Below are 23,220 nucleotides of genomic sequence, written 5' to 3'. Positions count from 1 at the left end.
AATATTAAATGCTATATTAACAGCTTACCCTTGTCTGCATAGAATTCATCTAGCGTATAAAATGCCTTGACTAATAGATAATTTTTTAGAGTTAACAGTAATCTTGGTCTAGGTAAATCAGTAACTGAGAGTGGGAAAGCATTATATATCTTTATAATGCTGTGCTTCACATTCTTCTGTACATACGTGTAGTTGCTCTTGTCGGTTTGTAACATATCTCTATTTCTAGTAGAGTATTGATGTTTTAACTCTGGTTCTTTAAAGAGACTTTTATTGCCGTAAAGAAATACTACCGAATCCAGAATATACATAGAGATTATTGTTAGTATTTTCCTTTCTATGAAAAATTTGCGACAACTTTCACGATAACTTAATTTGAAAATGTTTCGAATACAGCGCTTCTGTACAATCATTATCCTATAAACATCTGATGAGTTCCCCCAGAAGATCAAGCCATAGCGTATTACAGAGTTTATGTAGGCATAATATGCTGTTATTGCAACGTCTTCAGATATATTTTCAGAAATAATTTTCATTGCATAACTAAAACGAGCTATATTAGAAATAACACATGCTATGTGATATTTCCAATCTAACCTTCTATCTACATTAATTCCCAGAAGTGATACATTTTCGGCAGAAACACTTTCGTTGTCATTATAGAGCAATTTAATATAATAATCTGCCTTGTTCTGTTTCCGAATAATAATAGCTGTGTTTTTGAAACATTCAGTAAAAGGTCATTAGCCAAAAAGTAATCATTTAGGGTTTCCAAAGTATTAACAGCCTTTAACTCCAGTTCATAATTATCTTTCTCACTAAAAACGATGTTTGCATCATCGGCATAAAGTGTAATATATTCAGAGGATACCAGTGGGTGTTCTTTAGTATATACTATATATAAAAAAGGACCGAGAATAGAGCCTTGTGGAACTCCATGACTTACAAAAAGTTTTTTTGACCTCCATAATGTACCATGGTCGTTATATTTTATTACTTGCTAAGTTCTACCTTCTAAATAACTTCTAATCAAATCCAAAGTCACCCCCCTAACACCGTAGATTTCCAACTTTTTGCGTAGAATTTGATGGTTCACTCTATCAAAAGCTTTAGAAAGGTCAATGCACATTGCTAAAGTCTTGTTATTATTTAATGAATTTAATATTTTTTCTAAAGCTTGGTAAATTGCGCGTATCGTAGACTTGCCCTTTCTAAAGCCATTCTGTCTGTCCGAGATTAGTGAGTGTTGCTCAAAGAATTCAATAAACCTGCTAGATATGATTTTTTCAAAAATTTTACTTACATTTGAGAGCAAGGATATTGGTCTGTAGTTTCCCTCATGGTCTTTTTCCTTTTTGTGTAGAGCCCTGACATGGGCATTCTTTAACACATCAGGAAAATATCCGGTAGTAAAACAAAGATTTATCACATATGCTATAGGTGTTGAAATAAAATTTGATACTTTTTTTAGAACTTTAATCGGTATTTCATCATCACCAACCGATGTTTTATTATTTAAGCTGAGGATAGTTTTTTGAATTTCTGTTGGATTTGTAGGAAGTAAGAATAAAGAATTGTTATTTATTTTAATCTGAAATTCTGTTTTGTTAGTATTTAATACTGTATGAGAGGAAGAAACAAAATATTCGTTTATTTAAGATAAGGTCTTCTTTATATTTTTCCGAAAAATTTGCGAATACACTAGGTGATTTATATTTCTGCTGTGTTATACTTTTAACTAACTTCCAAGTTGCCTTGGTCTTGTTATGGGCATTCAAAATAAAAGTTTTATTGAATATGCTCTTTGCCTTAACAATAACCTCTTTAAAAATTTTACAATATTTTTTATAATATTCTTCTGATATTTGTCCGTTAATTTGTTTTGCATATAATTTCTTTTTAGTTTTACATAATATTTTAATACCAGATGTAATCCAATTATTATGCCTCTTATTAGAAACATTAACTTTTTTCTTTACAAATATTTGATTAAATGGAATCGTAAATTCCCGAAAGAAAGCTGTATAGGCTGAGACACCCAAGTGGTCTGTGAGAGCTCATCATAAAAATGATTTAGTTTTGATTTGGAATATATTCTTTTAACTTGAAAGCTTATTTTATTATCTGGTTGTAAATATCTCTCAATTACTAGAATTTAACCATGATGATCAGATACCGCTGTATCAACAACAAACTCCTGAAAATCTTTGTCGTTATTGTAAAAAAAATTATCAATTAGTGTAGAAGAATACTTTCCCACTCTAGTTGGTTGAAAGATACACTGACTTAAATTAAAACTATTTACTAGATCCAAAAAACTTATTGACTGATTATCATTGGCAAGCAGATTAACATTAAAGTCACCTCCTATCACTAATTTATAATTAAAAAAAAATGTACATAAGTGTTTTAAAATTTGCTCAAAGCTTACCAAAAATTCTTGAAAACAACTCAGTCCTCTTCTATATACACACACTACAATAATTTTGTTTTTTTTGTTTACAGCGCAGGCATACTCCACTGTACCCTCAATGCTACTATCAACAATAAATTTTACTTCAGTAAATTTTATGTTCTCTGCGCAGTAGACACATACGCAACCATGCCCCATCGACTAAAATGACACTAAAGAATATCCATTAATTCTTACAAACGTAATTTCCTCCTTGCACAACCAATGCTCACTAATTAACAACACTTTAGGTTTAATTGTCATTGTATTTAATAGCACTTCCAGTTCTAATGTTTTATTCCTGAGACATTGTATATTTTGGTGCATTATGTACATCCCACTATAATTTACTTTATCTATAGAATTACCTATTGACTGAATATTTTCTTTTTCATGGTTCACTGTTCTAAAAAAATCTTGTCATCGTCAGTGTCATATTTTATGATTGCTTTATATCTTCTAACTTGCTGTTGATACGCTGGGCATTTTTCATCCAAAGCACTATTAGCATTTTCTTTGTATGTAAGTCTACTACAATTTGGGCAATTCCATGTTCTTTCAGCCGTACAACTGTTTCCAAGGTGGTTTTCTCCACATTTATAGCAGCACGTTTTTCCTGTACAGTGTTTTGCGACATGGCCATTTAAAACACACTGCAACATTATAATATTCCTGTGCTTTGAGTAAGTCAAAACTAAAATTGTCACTTCTCATAAACCACTTGAACAGTTTTGGGGACACTTGTAACACCCAGTTTTCTTTTCTGTCATTCCTACATTTGCGCTTGGTAACAAATTTTATAGAGTCTTGTACCTTTTCTCCAAATTTGCACTTTAGATCTGGGTTTTGTTCTACCAGTTCATAGATAAAATCTTTAGGGTTATATCCTAGGCTTATACCACATATCATTATCATAGGATTAACAGTCTGTTTTTCTCTTAGTTGGAATTGCTCGTTCTTTTTCAGTGTGTCTCTTAATACATTTTCTTGTTCAATATTGTGGCATTCTATGATTACACTACCATTCTCTAATTGTTTGACATTCTTAATCTGCTGATGAATATTATTCTTCATTAAACTTTGTTGAATTTCCTTAACTACCCTTTTTGAACTCGGTTCATCTTTCATTTTGATCAGAATATTGTGTCTATCTTCCTTTTTAGGTGTTTTCCATTCTGGTATTTTGTTTTCTTTTATATTTTTATCTTCACTGTTTAGCTGTGCAATTTCACTATAAGTTTTTTTAAATATTTATGGCCTTTCTGAAGGTTTTTTGTTTTCAATTAAGCAAGTTTTGGGTTGATACTCGTTGCTTGCTTTACCGATTTGGAGGTTCTGCTGTTGTTTTAATTCTCTTTCTTTATTTTCGAAAAACCCTATTCTATATGCCACTTTTGTGAGATGTTTGTAGACTGTAAAAAACGCACTCCTCGCTTTTTGGTTATGAAAAGAGCATGCCTTGACACAATCCACAGAACTTGTATTATTTAAAATATTTTCAATTGATTCCAAAGATTCAAATATAGTATCAATCGAATCTATATTTTCTTGGTTGTCTTCTACGTTTTTATTATGTACGTATACAAGGTCATCTGGTTGGCTGTATAGTTGCTTTCTCAATAAGTTTTTTTCTATTCTTCCAGGACTTGAATTTGTACTTGTTCTTTCTTGATAACATAATTCATTTTCAAATATTTTCAAGTTGTCTACTGATTGAACTGGTGGTGAACGCATTATTGATGTTCTTGGTTTGAAAATGTCCGAATTGTTTATACATATTTCTTCATTTCCAGTAGTAATCTTATTTTGAAAATTTTCCATATTTTGTGCTTCACCTTGTATATTGGTAATGTCAATCTTTGTTTGAGCTCTTGTTTTTATTCCTGCAGACTGGCCTTTTTTCAACTGATCTAATGGTTGACTGTTTTTATCACTTGTATCGGAATGGGAAGTATCCTGGAAAGTATCCTTGTATGAGACGTTTCACCATTTAATTTCACTTTTTGAGTACGGTTGCATAAATATAACTTATCCAAATCAACAGACTCATTAGAGACACCAAAGATCTCAATATCAATAACAATGTTGCATGATGAATAGTATCGAAAGTTTAACTAAAGTAAAGCAAGATAATGCAAGATGACATGTGACTCGAGCATCATTCGCTTTTATTCTTTCAGTACCACATTAACTGTTTATAATGGCCACCAATGGTCACCAATGAACTTATGTAATAATAACTAATGGATCTATCTCCCATTGAACATGTCTGGAACGTGATGAGCCAAAAGCTGTCAAATTTAGAATAGCCTTCTCATACATCAGCCCTAATTCAATGAAGTTGAAGCAGCCTGGAATGGTATACCAAGAGGACCGGACTTATTGACCGCCTTATCAAAAATATGCCCAAGCGTCTCATTGAGATACAACCTATACAACACACTAGACTCAGATTTTCAATTAAGTTGTCCAATAGAACCAGGGTTGCCACTCGTCCCGATTTGGTCGGGACAATTCCGTTTTTGATCGAAAAATACCGCGTCCCCACGCAACGCCCTAATGTCCCGATTTTTATTACTTTAGCCAGGTAATTTTTTTTAAACCATAAAATTGTAAAAATTATTATTAAAAAATATATTTATATTACTTTCTTGAATTTACAGTTCTTTTCCACAAATTAATTTAAAACGTAGAAATATTTTAGAATTAAAAAAAGTAGATATTGATACCCTTTTTAATGAATATTCGAAAATAAAAACTTACGTAAACGAAATTTGTGAAAAAGATATAAAAATTACAGATAAAAAAATAAAGTAAAACTAGAGTAAATATTATGCCTTCGTAGTTTAAGGTTTTACTTGTATATTAAGTGTGCCATCTTCTAATGTTTAGGTACGTGGAAATAATATTCTCACGTATGATATTGAAGTAGACAGACATTTCTAGTGTTATTGCATTATCAGCAGATGATGAAAACTGATGGTTGCTTCAAATTCAGCATGGTTAGCGAAACGCGCGTCTAGTGTTAAAAGTATAGTGTTTTGGTGAATTGTGGTGAATTAGTGTTTTATTCAGATCATATTAAAAATAAATGAGATTTGAAGTTCCATTCTAATGACCTTAACTGAACATCTATTTTTAGTATTTGTCTTCTTTAACATCATACGTGAGAATATTATTTCCACGTAGCTAAACATAGTCAACGCAAAAAAGCATCATATCTTGTTTCAAATCTGATGGGCACATAATACCGTGTGATCGAAAAAAACCGCATCCAGTTGGCTAGGAAATGACGATCGATTACATTTCCCGTATAAATTTATATGTAAAATGACAGCGATCTTCATTTCATAGATATCGCTGACGCCGTTTTTTTGTTGATCATATGGTATTTTACATTTAAGAAAAAAGAATGATTTTTTAAACACAGAAGGTGGCAACTCTGAATAGAACTCATTGGCGTAACTATAGGGGTGACCGGAGGAGCCGGCCCCCCGCCCAGGTACCGCTGGGCACCCCCCCCCCCAAGAAATCCTGAATTTTCTACTACGTATCTTGGCTAGGTATTAATTTTTATTTGCTTGTGATGCAGTAAAAAGGATGTTTTCTAGTTTTGTTTAGTTAATATTATTTTATTGTGTTCAAAAAATGTGTTAATTTTTATTATTTTTTTTTGAATTTGTAGGTAAAGTAAACCAAACCAAACCAAACACGGTTTGATAACCAAGTCTATAAAATTTATTGATAGAAATATGTAAACGTTTTATTCAAAAAATGTGTTTTTCAAAATTATTTTTCATTTAACCCCCCCCCCATTATTATTACAGTTAAGGGTTGGAACCTTTGGTGTTACACAGCAAAATAAAAACACTAAATCACCACAATACACCAAAACACTTTTACTTTTACACTGGACGCGCGTTTCGCTAACCATGTTAGCATCATCAGCAGATGATTATAAACAATTGTTACATACGATGATTATAAACAAACAATTGTTTATAATCATCTGCTGATGATGCTATATGGTTAGCGAAACGCGCGTCCAGTGTAAAAGTAAAAGTGTTTTGGTGTATTGTGGTGATTTAGTGTTTTTATTTTGCTATCATGTACACCAAAAATTATTAAAATCTTATGAATCTATATAGGCGTTCTCCCTTTTTCTCACTCAGTATATTAACTATATATAACATCAGTATATTAACTTGACCAAGTCACTATAATTTACCGCTCATAAGTGTAGAAAGTAAAAGTGAAAAAGAAAACAAATAAAATATTTGCTGAACTCATTTAAACAACTATATACAAAATGGAGTATCTTTATTATATCTTTAGTAAGTAAATAACACAAGTCTTATAATTTAGCTGTTTATACTGTTCTAGTATATAGAATAACTCTCATTTGTAGTTTATAAAACAAAACAAGAAATTACACATTTAAATAAGTGAAAATATAATGCATTTTATCTAGGTATATCTGTCGTAATGTTCCGATTCCTCTGTGCAATATGTTATTCAATAAACCCATTTTTTTCTAACGTGACTTTTCAGTGACTAAACGTTTTATTCCAAACTACTATCAACTCAGTTATATCATTTTCATCGAAGTTTCGTTCATCAATCAAATTTTGTTCCCTCTTTTCAAATATAATTTTGTAATATTTCTCAGTCATCGCTGATTTATTGTGCCACTTTATCTTCTGTTTAATGAACGTCAGCAAAGATGTTGTCTTCCTTGTCTCTTATATAAGTCCTCGTCAGAATTATCTAAATCTACACCATCCACATATCCAGAATCGTCATATCGAGATCTGTCTGGTGTTCTTGTACACCTGGAACCTCCAGTTGGACTTCGGGCAGTTAATCTCAGAACAGGATCGTCATATCTTCTGGAAACTAGTGTGAAGTCGTGATGGGCATCTACCAGTTTTTGTAATCGTGACACTAGTTCGTAGTCGGGCATTGGCAGAACTACACCCAATATTTTTGCAATGGACTGTTTGAATGACTGCAACTGTGCTTCGCGTCTTTGTACTTCGGAGAGTGTATCTTTTACACGTGCTAGCTCATCTCTGAAGAAAAATAAAACGTTTAGTAAAATAAAATATTTAAATCATTTAACAAAGAGTAAAAGATATACCTTTATCAAGTACTTAAAGAGAGATATAGAACACCTCTAAGTAGTAAGCTATACCCTGAGCAACTCCCAGTACAAGGTGTCCCACTAAGAAGAGCTCTCGGCTGTGTCTCGGAAAGTATTAGTCGTAACTAAAGAGAGTATGAAAAATTTCTGGAAATTATTTTCAAGTTTGTAGAGCGGCCGCTAGAGGGCGCAACTGCTATTAAAAATAAGAAAAAGGAGTTTTGCACAATTTTGACTAGATAACGGATACTATAAATAATAGATTCACAATCTTTAGAAAATTTTGCATATTTTTTGTTAGAACCATTTTCCACTATCTGCCAAAATAAAGGGGTGGGGGAAGGTTAGATCTGTTTTTATTTAAACATTATTAACTCCGGAGTGGATGAATGGAATCTAACAAACGGAGGCTCGTTTAAAAGAGCGTTTCTTACTCTATATTATAGCGTATAAACAATAATAATAAGCTGTTGAATGTCGACGCTAGGAGGCGCTGTCTTACAATTAAACAAAAATTGCGCGTTTTTTTTATACAAATTAAATGCGATAGTATATATAATTTTAGGTGATAGTAAAGAGTAATAAAAGTTTAAAAAGTCAGCGAAAATCGCATCTTGATATCCTCTTTCAAACCGAAGATATTAGCAAAATTATAATAAATACGAAAAAATAAGCCCTTAATTACCTTATTTTTTTAACACGATTAGCCCTCTTGATTAAGACCATTCTAATAAAAAATAAGATAGAAACGATTAGTTTATTCTAAAATCGATTTTTATTCTAAAATCGACCAGAATACGATAATACCAGATGTATTAATACCTAATAATTAAGATATCAATGACAGTAAATAAGAAACGACGCCTCAGTGAAGTTATGGTAGGCTTTGGAAAAAAGATGCTTTTGACGTAATAGTATAAAAGTCAAAGAGTTATTAAATCAACATTGTGATAGTCTTAGCAGCGTTTTTTCTCTTTTGAAGAAAGGCATTTTAAGAAAAGCAATCAAAAGATAAAAAACGCTGCTGAGACTATCAAATTGTTGATATAATAATATTTTGAGTTTAAACTATCTCTTTAAAATCTACTTTTTTCCAAAGCCTACCATGAATTCACTGAGGCGTCATTTCTTAGTCACTCTCATTGATATCTTAATTATTAGATATTAATACACATAGTATTATGGTATTCTGGTACATTGTCGATTTTTTGAATGAAATAATCTTTTCTATCTTATTTTTTATTAGAATGGTCATAATCAAGAGGGCAAGGGATACAGTGTTAGAAAGATAAGGTTAAGGAAAAGTTAAGGATACAGTACGTCCGCTGGATCTGTGTCTACGAAAGGAATGCGGACAAAAACATTTAAATAAACAACAATATATTTTATAGGTCGACTTGACGAGTACGTCACCGCAAATCGCTCCGCCCACTCATTTTATTGGCTACTTGCAAATTTGTCGAATTTTTATTGATGAGACGCGTCGTCTAATTTTTTACGAAAAACATCGAGAGAATATCGTTTCCCCTCTCACGGATACCCCGTAGCTATAGAACGGACAGACGTACTGTAGTTAAGGGCTTATTTTTTCGTATTTATTATAATTTTGATAATAACTTTGGTTTGAAAAAAGATATCAAGAGGCGGTTTTCGCTGAATTTTTAAATTTTTATTACTCTTTAGTATCAGCTAAAATTACATATACTATCGCATTTAACTTTTTCGAAAAAACGCGTAATGTTTGTTAAATTGTAAGACAGCGCCACCTAGCGTCTACGCTCAAAAGCTTATTTTTATTGTTTATATGGTACAATATAGAGTAAGAAACCCTCTTTTAAACGAGCTCCCACTTATTGGATTTCGATCAACCAGTCTGGAGTTAACATTTAAATATAAACAAATCTAACCTTCCCCCACCACTTTATTTTGGCAGATAGGAGAAAATGGTTCATGCAAAATTTACTGAAGATTATGAATTTATTATTTATAGTATCCGTTATCTAAGCAAAATTGTGTAAAAACTCCTTTTTCTTATTTTTAATAGCAGTTGCACCCTCTAGCGGCCGCTCTACAAACTTGAAAATAATTTCCAGCAATTTCTCATGCTCTCTTTAGTCATAAATATTTTTTTCCACAAGCTCTACGACTAATACTTTCCGAGATACAGCCGAGAGCTATTCTTAGTGGGACACCCGGTACATATAAATACATGTAAATGAGTCTATTATAATTATGAATTATTAATTTTCATTTAAATTGGCATAAATCGCATCCAAGAATTTAGTAACCAATAGAATAAATCTAAGGATTACATCTATTAATATAGTACTAGTCCTATTAAAATTATTGTAAAATTGTACTGCTCCTCCCAAAATGAAAAGTGGAGTAACTGCTAATGCCATGTTATTAGTTCACACAAACAACTAAGCTTCATTCAGGACCTCGCAACTAGTGGAATGAATTAGTGGTTTCAATTAGCGTAGAAGTTTGTTCCTCTAGTATGAATGTAAGCATTCAGAACGTCAAAATTAGTGGTAGTAATTTTCAAATAATATAAAAAGTTAACAAACTTTTAACTTTTTTACTAATTATTTTTTTACTAATAAAATTTGTGGGGAATGCCTTTTTGTCCTTTGAATAATTATCATTCGTCAAGAGAAATCGTGGTGAGAAATCAAAAGTTTATTGTTTTATAAACTAAATATTAGCGATGGGAACTATCGAATAAATTAGACTGTCGAATGGTTAATGAATGAATGATTTCAACTATCGAATGGTTTTGTTCGAATAAAATCATTCATTCATTTGTATACTAAAGCATATGTGACAACCTCGCCGTGCGACCAAATGGTTATCGTTGCGCCACGACTATCGAATGCTTTTGATAAATGAAATTTAGTATTCGTTTGATTTTTGTATGCGTCAGTGCATTATTAGTTCTTCCAAATTTTTATAACTTCGCCGTATAAATACTGTGCTATTTTTGCGTTTATTAAAATAGTTAAAATACTAAAATAGTAGTTATTTTTTAATTTTATTTATTGACGATTGTGTGCATGTGCAGGTGGTCAAAATTTTTCCGAAAATTTGTGTGGTTTTCCGTAGTCCGATCTTTCAATTATTTAATTTTATATGGTATATGGTCTATTTTTTAATGGGAAATTTTGAAAAGTAGCAATTTTTAAGAGAGATGAGATGAAGTTTAATTTTAAAGCAACAATTAATTTTAAAAATACATATTTGTATTTTAGATGTTTTAATAATATGAATTAGTTGGAACTTAATAATCATATTTAAGTAATGTGGTTAAGTAAATGGTTATCGAACTCAAACTATGGGGTGAGAAAGTTAAAATTAAAGTTTTACACGTGCCAATTTAAAAAAAAAAGTTAACGATGTTTGTATTTTGTTTATGCTAATTCTCTTACATGTAGTTTTTTGCGAAGAAATATTTTATTTATTTTTTAAAGTAAATGCCAGTAAAAGTAAATATAATTTTTAAATAGTAATATAAAGCACCTAATATAAATAATTTTGATTTCTAATTTTTTATTTATATTTTCGTTCCATTACACTGGATGCTTAGAAAATTAATAAATGTTTATATTTCATGATTTTAAAATTTGTTGTTAATATAACAAATTAGTTCTGTAATTATTATTATTTAATAAACCAACGTTGCCAAAAAATTTAGAGACTATATTATTTTTAAATAGGATCTAATATAAATAATTTTGACATCTAATTTATTGTTTATATTTTGCTACTACTTAAAAAAATATTTATATTAAATCATTTTAAATTTTGTTGTTAATAGGTATAACAAATTATTACTGTTATTATTATTTATTAAACCAGTCTTTGCTTAAAAACATTAAAAATCATTTTCTTACATCCAAAATAACAAGTATTATTGCAGTGTAACAACAGAATATTAATAAAAAAATGCAGAATATATAGACATACTATCCCTAACTAACTAAAGCCAAACAATAATATTCTTTGCTAATATCAACTAATACCAGAATATGGCAACAGCGCCCTTCATAATGTATTTTCACTTATAATATCACAAGAGCTTAAATTATTTTCGGAAATTTTTTTGAGGGCACGAATATTTTGAAAATTATCCCGAGTCGAAGGCGAGGGATAATTTTCCTAAAATATTCGTGCCCGAAAGAAAATTTCCAGGAATAATTTAAGCTTGCGTGGTATTCGGTAAGAAAATTTCACACCTAAATTTGAAAAAAAATATTAATCCAACATGACATTTTAAAATAATTTCAATTTGTTAATAATATTAACAAATATTATTATATTTTTAATTAGTTACATCAAATGCTAAAACTCAAATGGGTAATATTTCAATATATAGACACTGTAGTTCATTCACATTATGATTGTAGATCTTATGTTTACCTTTTCAACTGTCAAAAAATTTCCACTAAAGTTTCGTGGCGCCTCGAAAAAATTTCCGGAAATTTTTTCAGTTGCCATGGTAACTAGTCAACATTAAAGCATGTTATTGTTTGAAAAGTAGAGGTGTGAAATTTTCTGTGTAAATACTAGCACCTCAATAAAAAAATAATGTGTCCTTATCTATATCTGACTCCGCAAAAAATCAAAGATGCCGGCTTCTTTCATAGCATTGCCACCGACCGCTGTTGGGTTTCTCGGAAAGAAACTACGTCGCCAGGCGCTACACAACTAAAATTCAGTTAATATTTTATTATAATCGATCCTGACGAATAAATGAATTTCATAAATGAATGAATTTTATAAATGAATGGTTTTTGCTGCCGAATTACTAGAATACAATATTTCAAGGCAGATGACGGATCTATTCGATAATTTTTATTCGAATAGTTTTCAACGAATGTTTTCTTACTATCGAATTATTCGAATGAATTGCAACTATCGAATGTTTCGATAGTATTCATTCGATAGTTCCCACTACTACTAAATATTATGTTTTCTCTATGGATACAACTACAGCAAGCTGTTGCTAGGATATTCTATTAGTTTTATTTCAATTTTTTAGACATCGTGAATCATTGTAAACTAAAAAGTATAGTGTAATTCAGGGGCGGGAAAGTGAAATAGCAAAAGTGGTTCTACCGTTTCCACGGAAATCTCAAATAAAATAGTTCCAGCCCTAGCCACTAGGTGGTAGTGCAATTAATTTTTAGGTTAAGAAGTTGCTACTAGTTATTGCCAGATGGCGTTAAATCAGAATTTTTTTGTAGTTTCCATAGTTCCCAACGGCCATTGTCATATTATTGTCAAATTCTCAAAAAATATTGTCGTTGTCATAGCGCCAATCATAATATTATCAAATAAATGATTATCAAAATGTTTTTCAAACTATAATTTGTTATATGTGTTTTAATTAGACAATTCCTTTTGTTTGTGGCCCTAAAAATATAATGAGAGTCTTTTATTTTTGCTATCATTTAAGTACCTATTTATATTTACTCCATTTACAAAACTTTGGGCGTATTACGTTGGTCTTGTTTTATTATAATAAACGATGTTTAAATATTTGACTTATAAATAAAAACTTAATAAATAATATTTCACATGTTTGACTTTAATTTTATTTAATAATTGTATAAGTTATACTGTTAAATCTTATTTTTTACACGTCACAACGATACTTGTTATTAGTATTGTTGAATTTGTGTAAAAGGTAAGATTTAATAATCAAATTTAATTATTTTAGAGTAGAATTCAATAAATACGCTCATTTAAAAAGCCCGCGCTTCCATCCATTTAAAACAAGCCCTACTCAATAGATGGCGCCACTTCTGTAGGACCATTTTTCTGTATGGCAGAGTCCATTCTTTTTCTAGCTAGGTATATTCTTTGGTGTAATTGAAACCACTAATTTATTCCACTAATTACGAGGTTCTGAATATCTTTACGTTGATATAATATATTAACAAGTTATCAATTTATATAAAAAATAAGTTATTAAAAATATTAGAAAATATAGTTATTACCTTAATATTTGCATGGAATGTTCACTAATATTTCTTTCTTGATCTATCGTATCACCGCTATGACGAATTTGGTCTTTCAGCAATGTCACCTTTCTATTATACTTGGTCCTTAAAGTTTCCGATTCCATCAGTCTTTTTTGGAGTTCTTCAATTTTCCTTCCACGTTCTAAAGCAGTGATCTAAAATAAAATAAATAAATAGTATGATAATATCTAGAATTCATTTGGGAGACCATGAGGCGTAGGCCGTAGGTATAATTATAAATCTGTAGTTGAGCAGTGTTTCAAATATTTTTTTTTCAAATTCAATCAAATTTGAATTTAGTAAACACTTGTTCACTAGATACCTATTGTTAAATAGTATAGGGTATTAGAATCTTATAAATAACTTACTTATGCATTAGCAACTATACTAAATAGTAATTGAGGTGCATTCAAAGCTTCTAGCTTTAAATCTTATATGCAATGTGCCAGCTTACCAAGGGAAAGTAAACGATTTAGCAAAAGAAGGAAATAAAAAAGTAAACAATTCAGCTAGAAAAGGAGCGCACTCCACTAACTGGATCAGAACCGTTCTGCTTCCCAAGTGGAAACCAACTTAAAGCGGCACGCAAAAACTTGGAAGATTCTTGTCACGGAGTTTTTAACAGGACAAATTTCCTCAACGAACACCTCAGTAGATTGAAGCTTAGAAACAACAACAAATGCAGATTCTGGGAAGAAATTGGAGAAACACCAGAACACCTCTTCATTGAGTACGCTGAGACGACAACCATTCGTGCCTTGAACTTTGGAATGACATGGAGAAATAGCCTCTGTCAACCCGCCTCAGATACTTGCTTTTGTTAAATTCATGAAACTGTATGATGAGTAATATACTCAAGAAAGAGAGACACATTTAATCTGTAAGATCTTTCAATAATTCTCGATGTTAAAAGTTTTTGTTTCTTTAAATATATCGAAAAGAATTAAGTTTACGCCCCGAGATTTAAATCTGCTGCAATCCAAGTTATGATTCATAGCTTTTATATCTTCATTATCAATATATTAATATTCATATTTTCTAGACCACTTCATATCATCTTTAATAAATCCCTAAAAACAGGAATTTTTCCAATCTATTGGAAATCAAGCTTCATTACCCCTATACTGAAATCTGGTGATAATTCCCAGGTTAGTAATTACAGGCCTATTAGCATTTTGAGTTGTATTCCCAAAGTATTTGAGAGTTTGGTATGTGACTACCTGTCTCCTTGTGTGAAAAATTGCTTTATGGACCAACAATTTGGATTCCTGCCACATCGCTACACTGAGCTAAACTTGCTCACATATACTGATTTTCTCTTGGATTCATTGGAAGAAGGGTCCAACATCCATGCCATATACACAGATTTCACAAAGGCATTCGATAGGGTGAACCACAAAATCCTTATTATGAAGTTGCAGCATTTTGGAATCCAGGGACAACTTTTGGTATGGTTGGCCTCATACCTCACGGATAGAGCGCAAATTGTGCGTGTTCAGAACTTCCAGTCTAATGAAATTAGAGTTCCATCTGGTGTTCCACAAGGTTCACATCTAGGACCTCTACTCTTCAATATCTATGTGAATGACATTGCCTCCTGCTTTCAACATGCATTTTTTCTGTTGTTCGCAGATGATCTGAAGTTTTACTTGAAGGTCCAAAGTGAAGATGATTGCTACAAACTTCTATCTGATCTAGATCACCTGTTAAAGTGGTGCAACCTTAATGGAATGGAACTTAACACAAACAAGTGTCAATTAATGATCTTCAGCCGTAGAAGAAATCCCATACATCACATCTACAATATTGATGGTTCAACCCTACTGCAGGTATCTCAAATAAAGGATCTGGGAGTGTTACTTGACAGCCAGCTGACTTACACATGTCACTTATCATCAATAGTGTCAAAATCACTTCAGATATTGGGATTTATCAAGCGTTGCACCAAGGACTTTCAAAGGATTCCCTCTATCAGACTACTGTTCTGCTCCCTGGTACGACCTCACCTGGATTACTGTTCCTGTGTGTGGTCTCCCTTTTATAACATCCATATTCAGGCCATTGAAAGAGTACAACACAAGTTCCTGAGGTATATAGCATTTAAGGAACGCAATGGGAACAAAAACGTCGACTACCAAGTTTTAGAAAATTCTCTCCAAATAACATCTCTCCAGGTTCGTCGTATGTACAGAGATCTTACAATGTTTTACAATCTATTGCACTCAAACTCCCATAGTCCTGGGCTTACTAGTAAGATTGGGCTTCATGTCCCCTCTCGACAGACCAGACTCAATCACCCCTTTCAAGTGAATTTGCGTCGCACCAACTATGGCCAAAGCTCTTTTCTCACAAGATCAGCAAGACTGGCGAACGACCTATCAGCTCAAGTGGACTGTTTTCATAGTATATTTAAAAAAGAACTAAAAGACTGTCTGTAAACAATGTATGTGCTTTGTGATATTATCTTTAAATGTTGATGTTATTTTTTTACATTATACGTTTATAAATTTTACTGTTTGTTAGACTTTTAAATTTAATTAATAAAACTTTAACTTTGTGATATGTTAATGTTAAGGTTAGGTTTAGCTATTTTACTATTTTCTGTCACTGTATTTTTTTTATATTGGGTAATTATTGTCCGTTGATAAATAAAATAAAATAAAATAAAATATCGCCATTAATAATAACTGAATTACCAACTAGATCAATGATCAACCTTCCCTCTTTACTCCTAAATATTTATAACGAATTCATGGCATTGACATCAATAAACTAACCTTGTAATCAGCTGCTTCGGCCAATTGACTATTGAGATCCCTAATTTGGCTTTTGGCTTCACTAAGTTGTAATTGCAGTCGATCAACTTGTTTAACCAATTTCTTCACTCTCGCATTCGCCTCGTCTCTTTCGCTTTGCAGCAGACATTTTGTTTTGGCGGTGTCTTCTTGCAAAGACAGTTTTCTACGCAAAAGATCTAAATGAAGATCTTTTCTTTGTACTTGTTCCCTGAGTGTGCGGACGCGACGTTGCAGTTGATAAACCATCGAGGTCTAGAAAAATACATACCCAAATCAAATTATGATTTGAACATTTTATATACATATACATAATATGTATATAACTGAAACATAATTTTTAAATCTTTTTTTTTAATTTACGATTGCAAACGAATTTTTGATATTCTGAACATTAATAAACATTAATGTGTGATTATAATTCAAATATCAGGATGGGATTTGCCACAAAGTCCCACAGATTAATTCTGAATTATTATTTTTTTAGTTTACTTGATCAAAAAACCTTAGATCCTACTACAATTATAAATGCTGAAGCGTGAATGTTACATGATTTAATGAGTTTAATGAGCAATTGTGAGTGAATGTAAAATGATCTTACATCACGTAATGGAATATCGTGAAATGATCTCTCCCGTCTTAAACAAGATAGTCTTGGCAATGTTCCATATCCGCAACAAAGCAGCTTATAAGAAATATTATAATTTTAAAATACTACACGATTATAAAAATACAAATTAAAAAAGTAGCTATATTATTTATTTAGAAACTAAAATTTGTGAAATTACAAAAATGTAAATTTAATTATTTTATTAAAAATTTCATGATTATATTAATACAGAATAAAGCAACATATTATTTTAGTATTTACAACACTTTCGAAAGATTGTTTATTTAGACTATTTTCAATCTTAAATTATTTATTAGTATAATTATTGACTTTATAGAATTTAACAATTTTCAAATCAAAATTTTAGTAAAAAATGTGAATATTTAGTTTTTTAATCTCATTTAATAATTATTAATTATATTTTATGTCCATTTGAGAATTGATTTTTTAAATTTTTTTAAAGTTTTTTATTAGTTACGCATTGGTAAGAGCTAATACACAATAATTAATATTAATATATCTCTATGACATAGAAATGGCAACACCCCGTATATGTTTAGCTATATTTATAATGTTTCGTCCGTTGATTGCCTGCAAGAACCGTAGTAAACGATAACATTTTTGCCCAGTCTCTTTAAAAAATACCAGATTTTATTGAATGTCGATAAAAAAAACAAGTTTTATTTTTTTTTTGTAAAATTGGTTTCGAAATGTTCGCTTTCTTTGCCTTTGGGGTATTAACATCGTTTAGCAATGCCTTCTATAAGAAGAGGTGTCGTGTATCGTCAACTATGTGAACTTGAACGACGGAGTATAGTAAGAGATATATAGTAAGTAGAGTATAGTAAACCTACGAGAGGCTAGGATATCCCTTCGGGACAGTGAAAGCAGGATTTGCCGAAAAACAGTGATGTGATGTTGGATAGAGTGGGTTGTTACATTGTTGTAAAACATCCTAAGAGCACATTAAGAAGAAACAATAATCGCGAAAAAAGACTTAGTGCCTTTCGAGACCACTTCAGCAAAAGACGAACGACGTGGTGTAAAAGGCAACAACGACGCATATAAGAATATTCAGAAAGAAATCCGATCAAAAATAAGAGAAGCAAAAGAGGTGTTCTACAAAAGAAAATGCGACGAAATAGAAGCCCTTCAAGAAAAGCATGACAGCTTCAATGTCCACAAGAAAGTAAAAGAACTGGCAGGATTACAGAAAAAAAGACAACCGTCAATACTCACTGACCAGAATGGCAAAACATTATGGAAATGGAAGAAAAACTAAGAACGTGGAAGAATTACATAATAGAATTGTTCGATGATGAGAGAGATATAAACAGACTAGTAACAGAACAAGAAAACAGCGGACCGGAAATAACTAAAGAAGAGGTCATCCATGCTATAAAAATCACAAAAGATGGAAAAGCCGCAGGGCATGATGAGTTACCCTCTGAAATTCTCAAGTTGATAGAAGAGGAAAACATACACAGATCTGTTCAACACCATATACAGAACAGGTATTATACCCAGGGAATGGTTGCTATCAGCGTTCGTCACTATCCCGAAAAAACGTAATGCAAGGCAATGCACAGACTTTCGAACAATCCGTCAATGAGTCATACGCTAAAAAACTTCTGAAGGTGATACATCACAGGATTTACAAAACATTAGAACAGGATATCAGCGAGACTCAATTCGGTTTCCAAGATGGCTTAGGCACAAGAGAAGCACTATTTGCTTTGAACGTTCTCGCCCAACGATGTATGGATATGAATCAGGATCTCTATATATGTTTCATTGATTACAACAAAGCCTTCGATAGGGTCAGACACGAACAACTTATCCAGGTTCTGAAAGAAAAGAACTTATACACCAGAGATATAAAAATTATTACGAATCTTTATTTTAATCAAAAAGCAGTGGTAAAAATAGAAGGGAATAACACCGAAGAAATAGAAATCCGTCGAGGCGTTAGGCAGGAGTGCGTGCTAATAACATCACCGATGTTATTTAACCTCTATTCAGAGGAAATAATGAAACGAGCATTGGACGATGAAACGAAAGGACTAAAAATTAACGGAGTGCCTATCAACAATATAAGATATGCGGATGATACGATCCTGATGGCTGCCAACCTAAACGATTTATAGATATTAGTAGATAAAGTTAATACATCGAGTGAAGAGCTCGGACTGTCACTAAATGTAAAAAAGACAAAATTTATGATAATAACCAAAACAACACCAAACAATTCACAAATTCATATAAATAACCACACCATAGAAAAAGTTGACAGTTATAAATACTTAGGTATAATTGTAAATAAAAATAACGACTGTTCTGAAGAAATTAAAACTAGAATAGGACAGGCGAGAACAACATTTGTGAAAATGAAAAGAGTGCTCTGTGGCAGCGATCTCAGCTTGGATTTAAAAATCAGAATGGTGCGATGCTATGTTTTGTCGGTGCTGTATTATGGTGTAGAGGCTTGGACTCTGAAGAAACTTGACATAAGGAAACTAGAGGCATTCGAAATATGGTTGTACCGTAGAATACTTAGGGTAAAATGGACCGATAAAGTGACCAACATGGAAATCCTGAAAAGAATAAAAAAGGAAAAAGAAATTATCATAACGGTAAAAAAGCGTAAACTTCAGTACCTTGGACACGTCATGAGAGGAGAAAAGTACCACCTACTCCAACTCATATTACAAGGAAAAATTCAAGGAAAGAGAAGTGTAGGAAGAAGGCGCCACTCATGGATGAGAAACTTACGTGACTGGTTCGGGTGCACCACAAACCAACTATTTCGGTCGGCCGTGTCACGAATACGTATAGCACTGATGATTGCCAACCTTCGCAACGAAGAAGGCATTTGAAGAAGAAGAATAGACAGGTTCGTCTGGCATGGTGTCAAGAACGGGCTCGTTGGAATCAGAAGTAGAATCGGGTTGTCTTTGACAAGTCCGGTTTTTGTTTGTGGGCTCCTCATGGCCGTAGAAGAGTCCGCCGTAGACATGGAGAAAAGCGACTTTATAATTTTACGTGGAGCGTGAGACTACGCTTAGTAGGATTGTTATGGTTTGAGGTGCCATAACAGCTGGAAGTAAGCCACTTAGTTTTTTTGGACAGAAACACGAACACTCAATCCTACGTTAATAAGTGTTATAACTTGTCACGTTGCCCTACATTCAGCAACTGCAAGATCCAATTTTGCAGCAAGACAATGCTAGACAACATACCGCGGCACACACGAGAGGTATTTTACGCAGATTTGTCCTCTCGACCATCAATCGCTACTATTTACCCGCACGTTAACGGTAGCGGCCGCTTGAAATGTTGGAACTTTTGAGAGTTTTGTACCGACGTAATAAATCTTTTTAAATATCTGCCCGTTAGTGTGCGCTGTGGGGTGAGATCCTTTCCCTACGTGTTTTTCATATTTTTCATTAACTACTATTTTTCATTAATTAAATATGGAGTGGACAAAAGAAACTTCGATTGAATTAATTGAAATGCATCGCCAAAGACCTTGTTTATGGAGAACTAGCGTATACCCGCGACTTCGTTCACGTCGAATTTATCATTTCTAATGGTGATGATAAAGCAAAGCAAGAATTTCCATTAACATACAAACTGGATAAATTTTTCTCACATTTATGTCAGTTTGAGAAAAAATATAGCAATATTATTATATAACTTGATAATATTTGAGGCATAGTTTCATCTCGTTGGAATTTGAGTTTTGAAAAAATAAGCTTTTTATGTCAAGCAGTTTAAGCAGAATCGTGGTTAATCAATTACCCAACTTTTTGGAAAACCCTGTATGATTTTTTTAAAAACTTTCAAAATATGTAAAAAAACAAAATAAATTATGCGTATCCAAGCGTTTTCCCGAAAGACTAACCGTTTTTTAAATAACAAATATTGTAATATTTGGCGAGCTTTCTCACCCTCTTGGAATTTGAGATTCGAGGAACCCCTCCTTATCGAACCTCTACACCCCACAGTCAATCCGTTTGCTAAAAATCAGCTTTAAACGTCAAGCAGTTTAAGCAGAATCGTCATTACTCAATGGTCATATTTTAGGGTGTTTTCTAAACTCTTTCTGTATAAATTTTTAAAAAAGCTTAAAATATGTAAAACAACAATATAATATATACGTGTTTAAGAGTTTTTCCGAAAAACTCACCGGTTTTTAAATAAAAAATATTCTAATATTTGAGGGGTGGTTTCACCCCCTTAGAATTCAAGTTTCAAGAAATCCCTTCTTATCGAACCTCTACACCCTAAAGTCAATCCGTTTTCCAAAAATCAGCTTTTTACGTCAAGCGTTTTAAGCAGGATCGTGATTAATCAATGACCAGATTTTTCGAAACATCCTGTATACATTTTTAAAAAATCTTAAAATATGTAAAAAAACAAAATAAAATATACGTGTTTAAGCGTTTTTTCGGAAACTTGACCGTTTTTTAAATAAAAAATAATGTAAAATTGGAGGGGTGGATTCACCCCCTTGGAACTGGAATTTCGAAAAATCCCTTTTTGTCGAACCTCTACACCCTAGAATCAACCTGCATGTCGAAATTGAGCTTCTTACGTTGAGTGGTTTGAGCAGAATCGTGATTAATCAGTGAGTCAGTCACTTAAGGATTTTATATATTAGTATAGATAAGAGACAAAAATTACTAATAAAAACGTAAAGATGTAACACAAGACACAAGAGCTTGTAAATTTTTTTAACAAAAATTTCAAGTACTCATTCGCAGATAAAATTTTTAAAATTTCAGGAAGTTCACGAAGTAAGGACATGGGTACCCATATTTTTGTCTTTCTTGGACCCATTTTTTATCCACTTAGATTGAAATATTTTAGTATAACTTTTTTTTTTATAATTTCCAGCATATAGAAACCCAATAATGCCACTTTTGTTCCTTGGGTCTTTTACCGAAAATCTGTCGAGATTTTATACGAGTATAAAATATCTAACCCGCTGTTCAATCCCTTTAAAATTTGAGAGCTATATAGCTAACGGATTTGTCCCTTCACAGATCAATCCCGTTCAGAAAATGAGAGATTTGATATTTACATTAGTGGGCAATGAAAGATCCCCTCGCAGACCAGATCGGCGGGATTGATATGACATATCGAGCAGGACAGATTGTTTAAAAATACCTCTCGTGTGTGCCCACCTAATGTTCGTATTTTCTTCCGTAGCCGGCAATATCATCAGACTTATTGCCTATTGAACATCTCTGGGATGTGATAGGTAGAAGGCTGAATTGCCACATCTTATACTGAATTATACTAAATTCGCCACGAGGTAATATTAGCCTGGAAGAACCTACCACCGGAAGATTTCGACCATCTGATTACATATTCATGAGAAAAACATACGCGAAGGTGCACCTATTGAATTTTTAAGAATTCCTTTTAAATAATTTTGAATAAATTTGTTTAAAAATATCATCGATTATTAATCATGTACTACAATACTTAATAAACTTCATAAAATATATTTACATTTACTAGGTGTTGCAACTTCTATGCTCGCTTTCATATCACGTCACATAGTATGTAATTAATATTAGTATACGGGAGATATTATTATTATTATTTAGGGCTTGTAATTTTTAACTTACTTTGTCAACCAATTTGTCACTTTCCAGTCGTGCTAATTGTTCAGCTCTTAAAAGTAATGACTCTGTATGCAATTCAACACCAATATCGTGAGATATTTCATCCATGTTCAGTGCTCTTGCCAGTCGTTCTAAGAAATTCATAAACTAAAACAAAATATTAATAACTCTAAATCTGAATTTAATATAAAAATAATTACAGTGCATTTATCACGCTTCAGTCCATCTCTGCTTAATTCACAAGAGTTATATTCTGCATCTACTTTGTGTAATCTTGCTTCAAGATGATTTTTTTCGTCTTCTAATAGTCTTATTCTAGAATTGGCTTGCTCGTATAAAGATATTTGTCTACTGAGTTGTTGCGTTTCGTTGTTTAATTTGTCTTTTAAATTATCAATTAACTAGAACAAAAGAATATTAATGATAAAGGGATTAAAATAGTGTCAACTAAATTCTAATAAATTTGACCCTCAACGGCTTCACTGGATAATTTTTGTTTATTCGTTACGGAGTGGTCCGGTAGACACCTTTATTAAATTACATAATTTAACATAACAT

The 23,220-nt window shown here is 32.1% G+C and overlaps 1 protein-coding gene across 1 annotated transcript in view; it reads right to left on the bottom strand.

Annotated features, from left to right (window-relative positions):
* Positions 1 to 6,810: 6,810 nt before the first annotated feature.
* Positions 6,811 to 23,220, bottom strand: part of LOC115890943 (coiled-coil domain-containing protein 170-like) — a 37,452-nt gene continuing 21,042 nt past the window's right edge. The window contains exons 8-13 of the mRNA XM_030911307.1: positions 22,863 to 23,063; positions 22,666 to 22,809; positions 17,018 to 17,101; positions 16,399 to 16,671; positions 13,598 to 13,776; positions 6,811 to 7,524 (exon numbers count right to left, since the gene is read on the bottom strand). Of these exons, the coding sequence (XP_030767167.1) occupies positions 7,167 to 7,524; positions 13,598 to 13,776; positions 16,399 to 16,671; positions 17,018 to 17,101; positions 22,666 to 22,809; positions 22,863 to 23,063 (1,239 nt within the window). The 3' untranslated portion in view covers positions 6,811 to 7,166. The remainder of the gene's footprint in view (positions 7,525 to 13,597; positions 13,777 to 16,398; positions 16,672 to 17,017; positions 17,102 to 22,665; positions 22,810 to 22,862; positions 23,064 to 23,220) is intronic.

This window comes from Sitophilus oryzae, unplaced genomic scaffold (assembly GCF_002938485.1).
Source record: "Sitophilus oryzae breed Bouriz unplaced genomic scaffold, Soryzae_2.0 scaffold_937_pilon_pilon, whole genome shotgun sequence".
In the NCBI taxonomy this organism is placed as follows: domain Eukaryota; kingdom Metazoa; phylum Arthropoda; class Insecta; order Coleoptera; family Curculionidae; genus Sitophilus; species Sitophilus oryzae.
The sequence above is the reverse complement of the archived record's forward strand: the minus strand, read 5'-3'. Positions and strand labels throughout refer to the sequence as shown.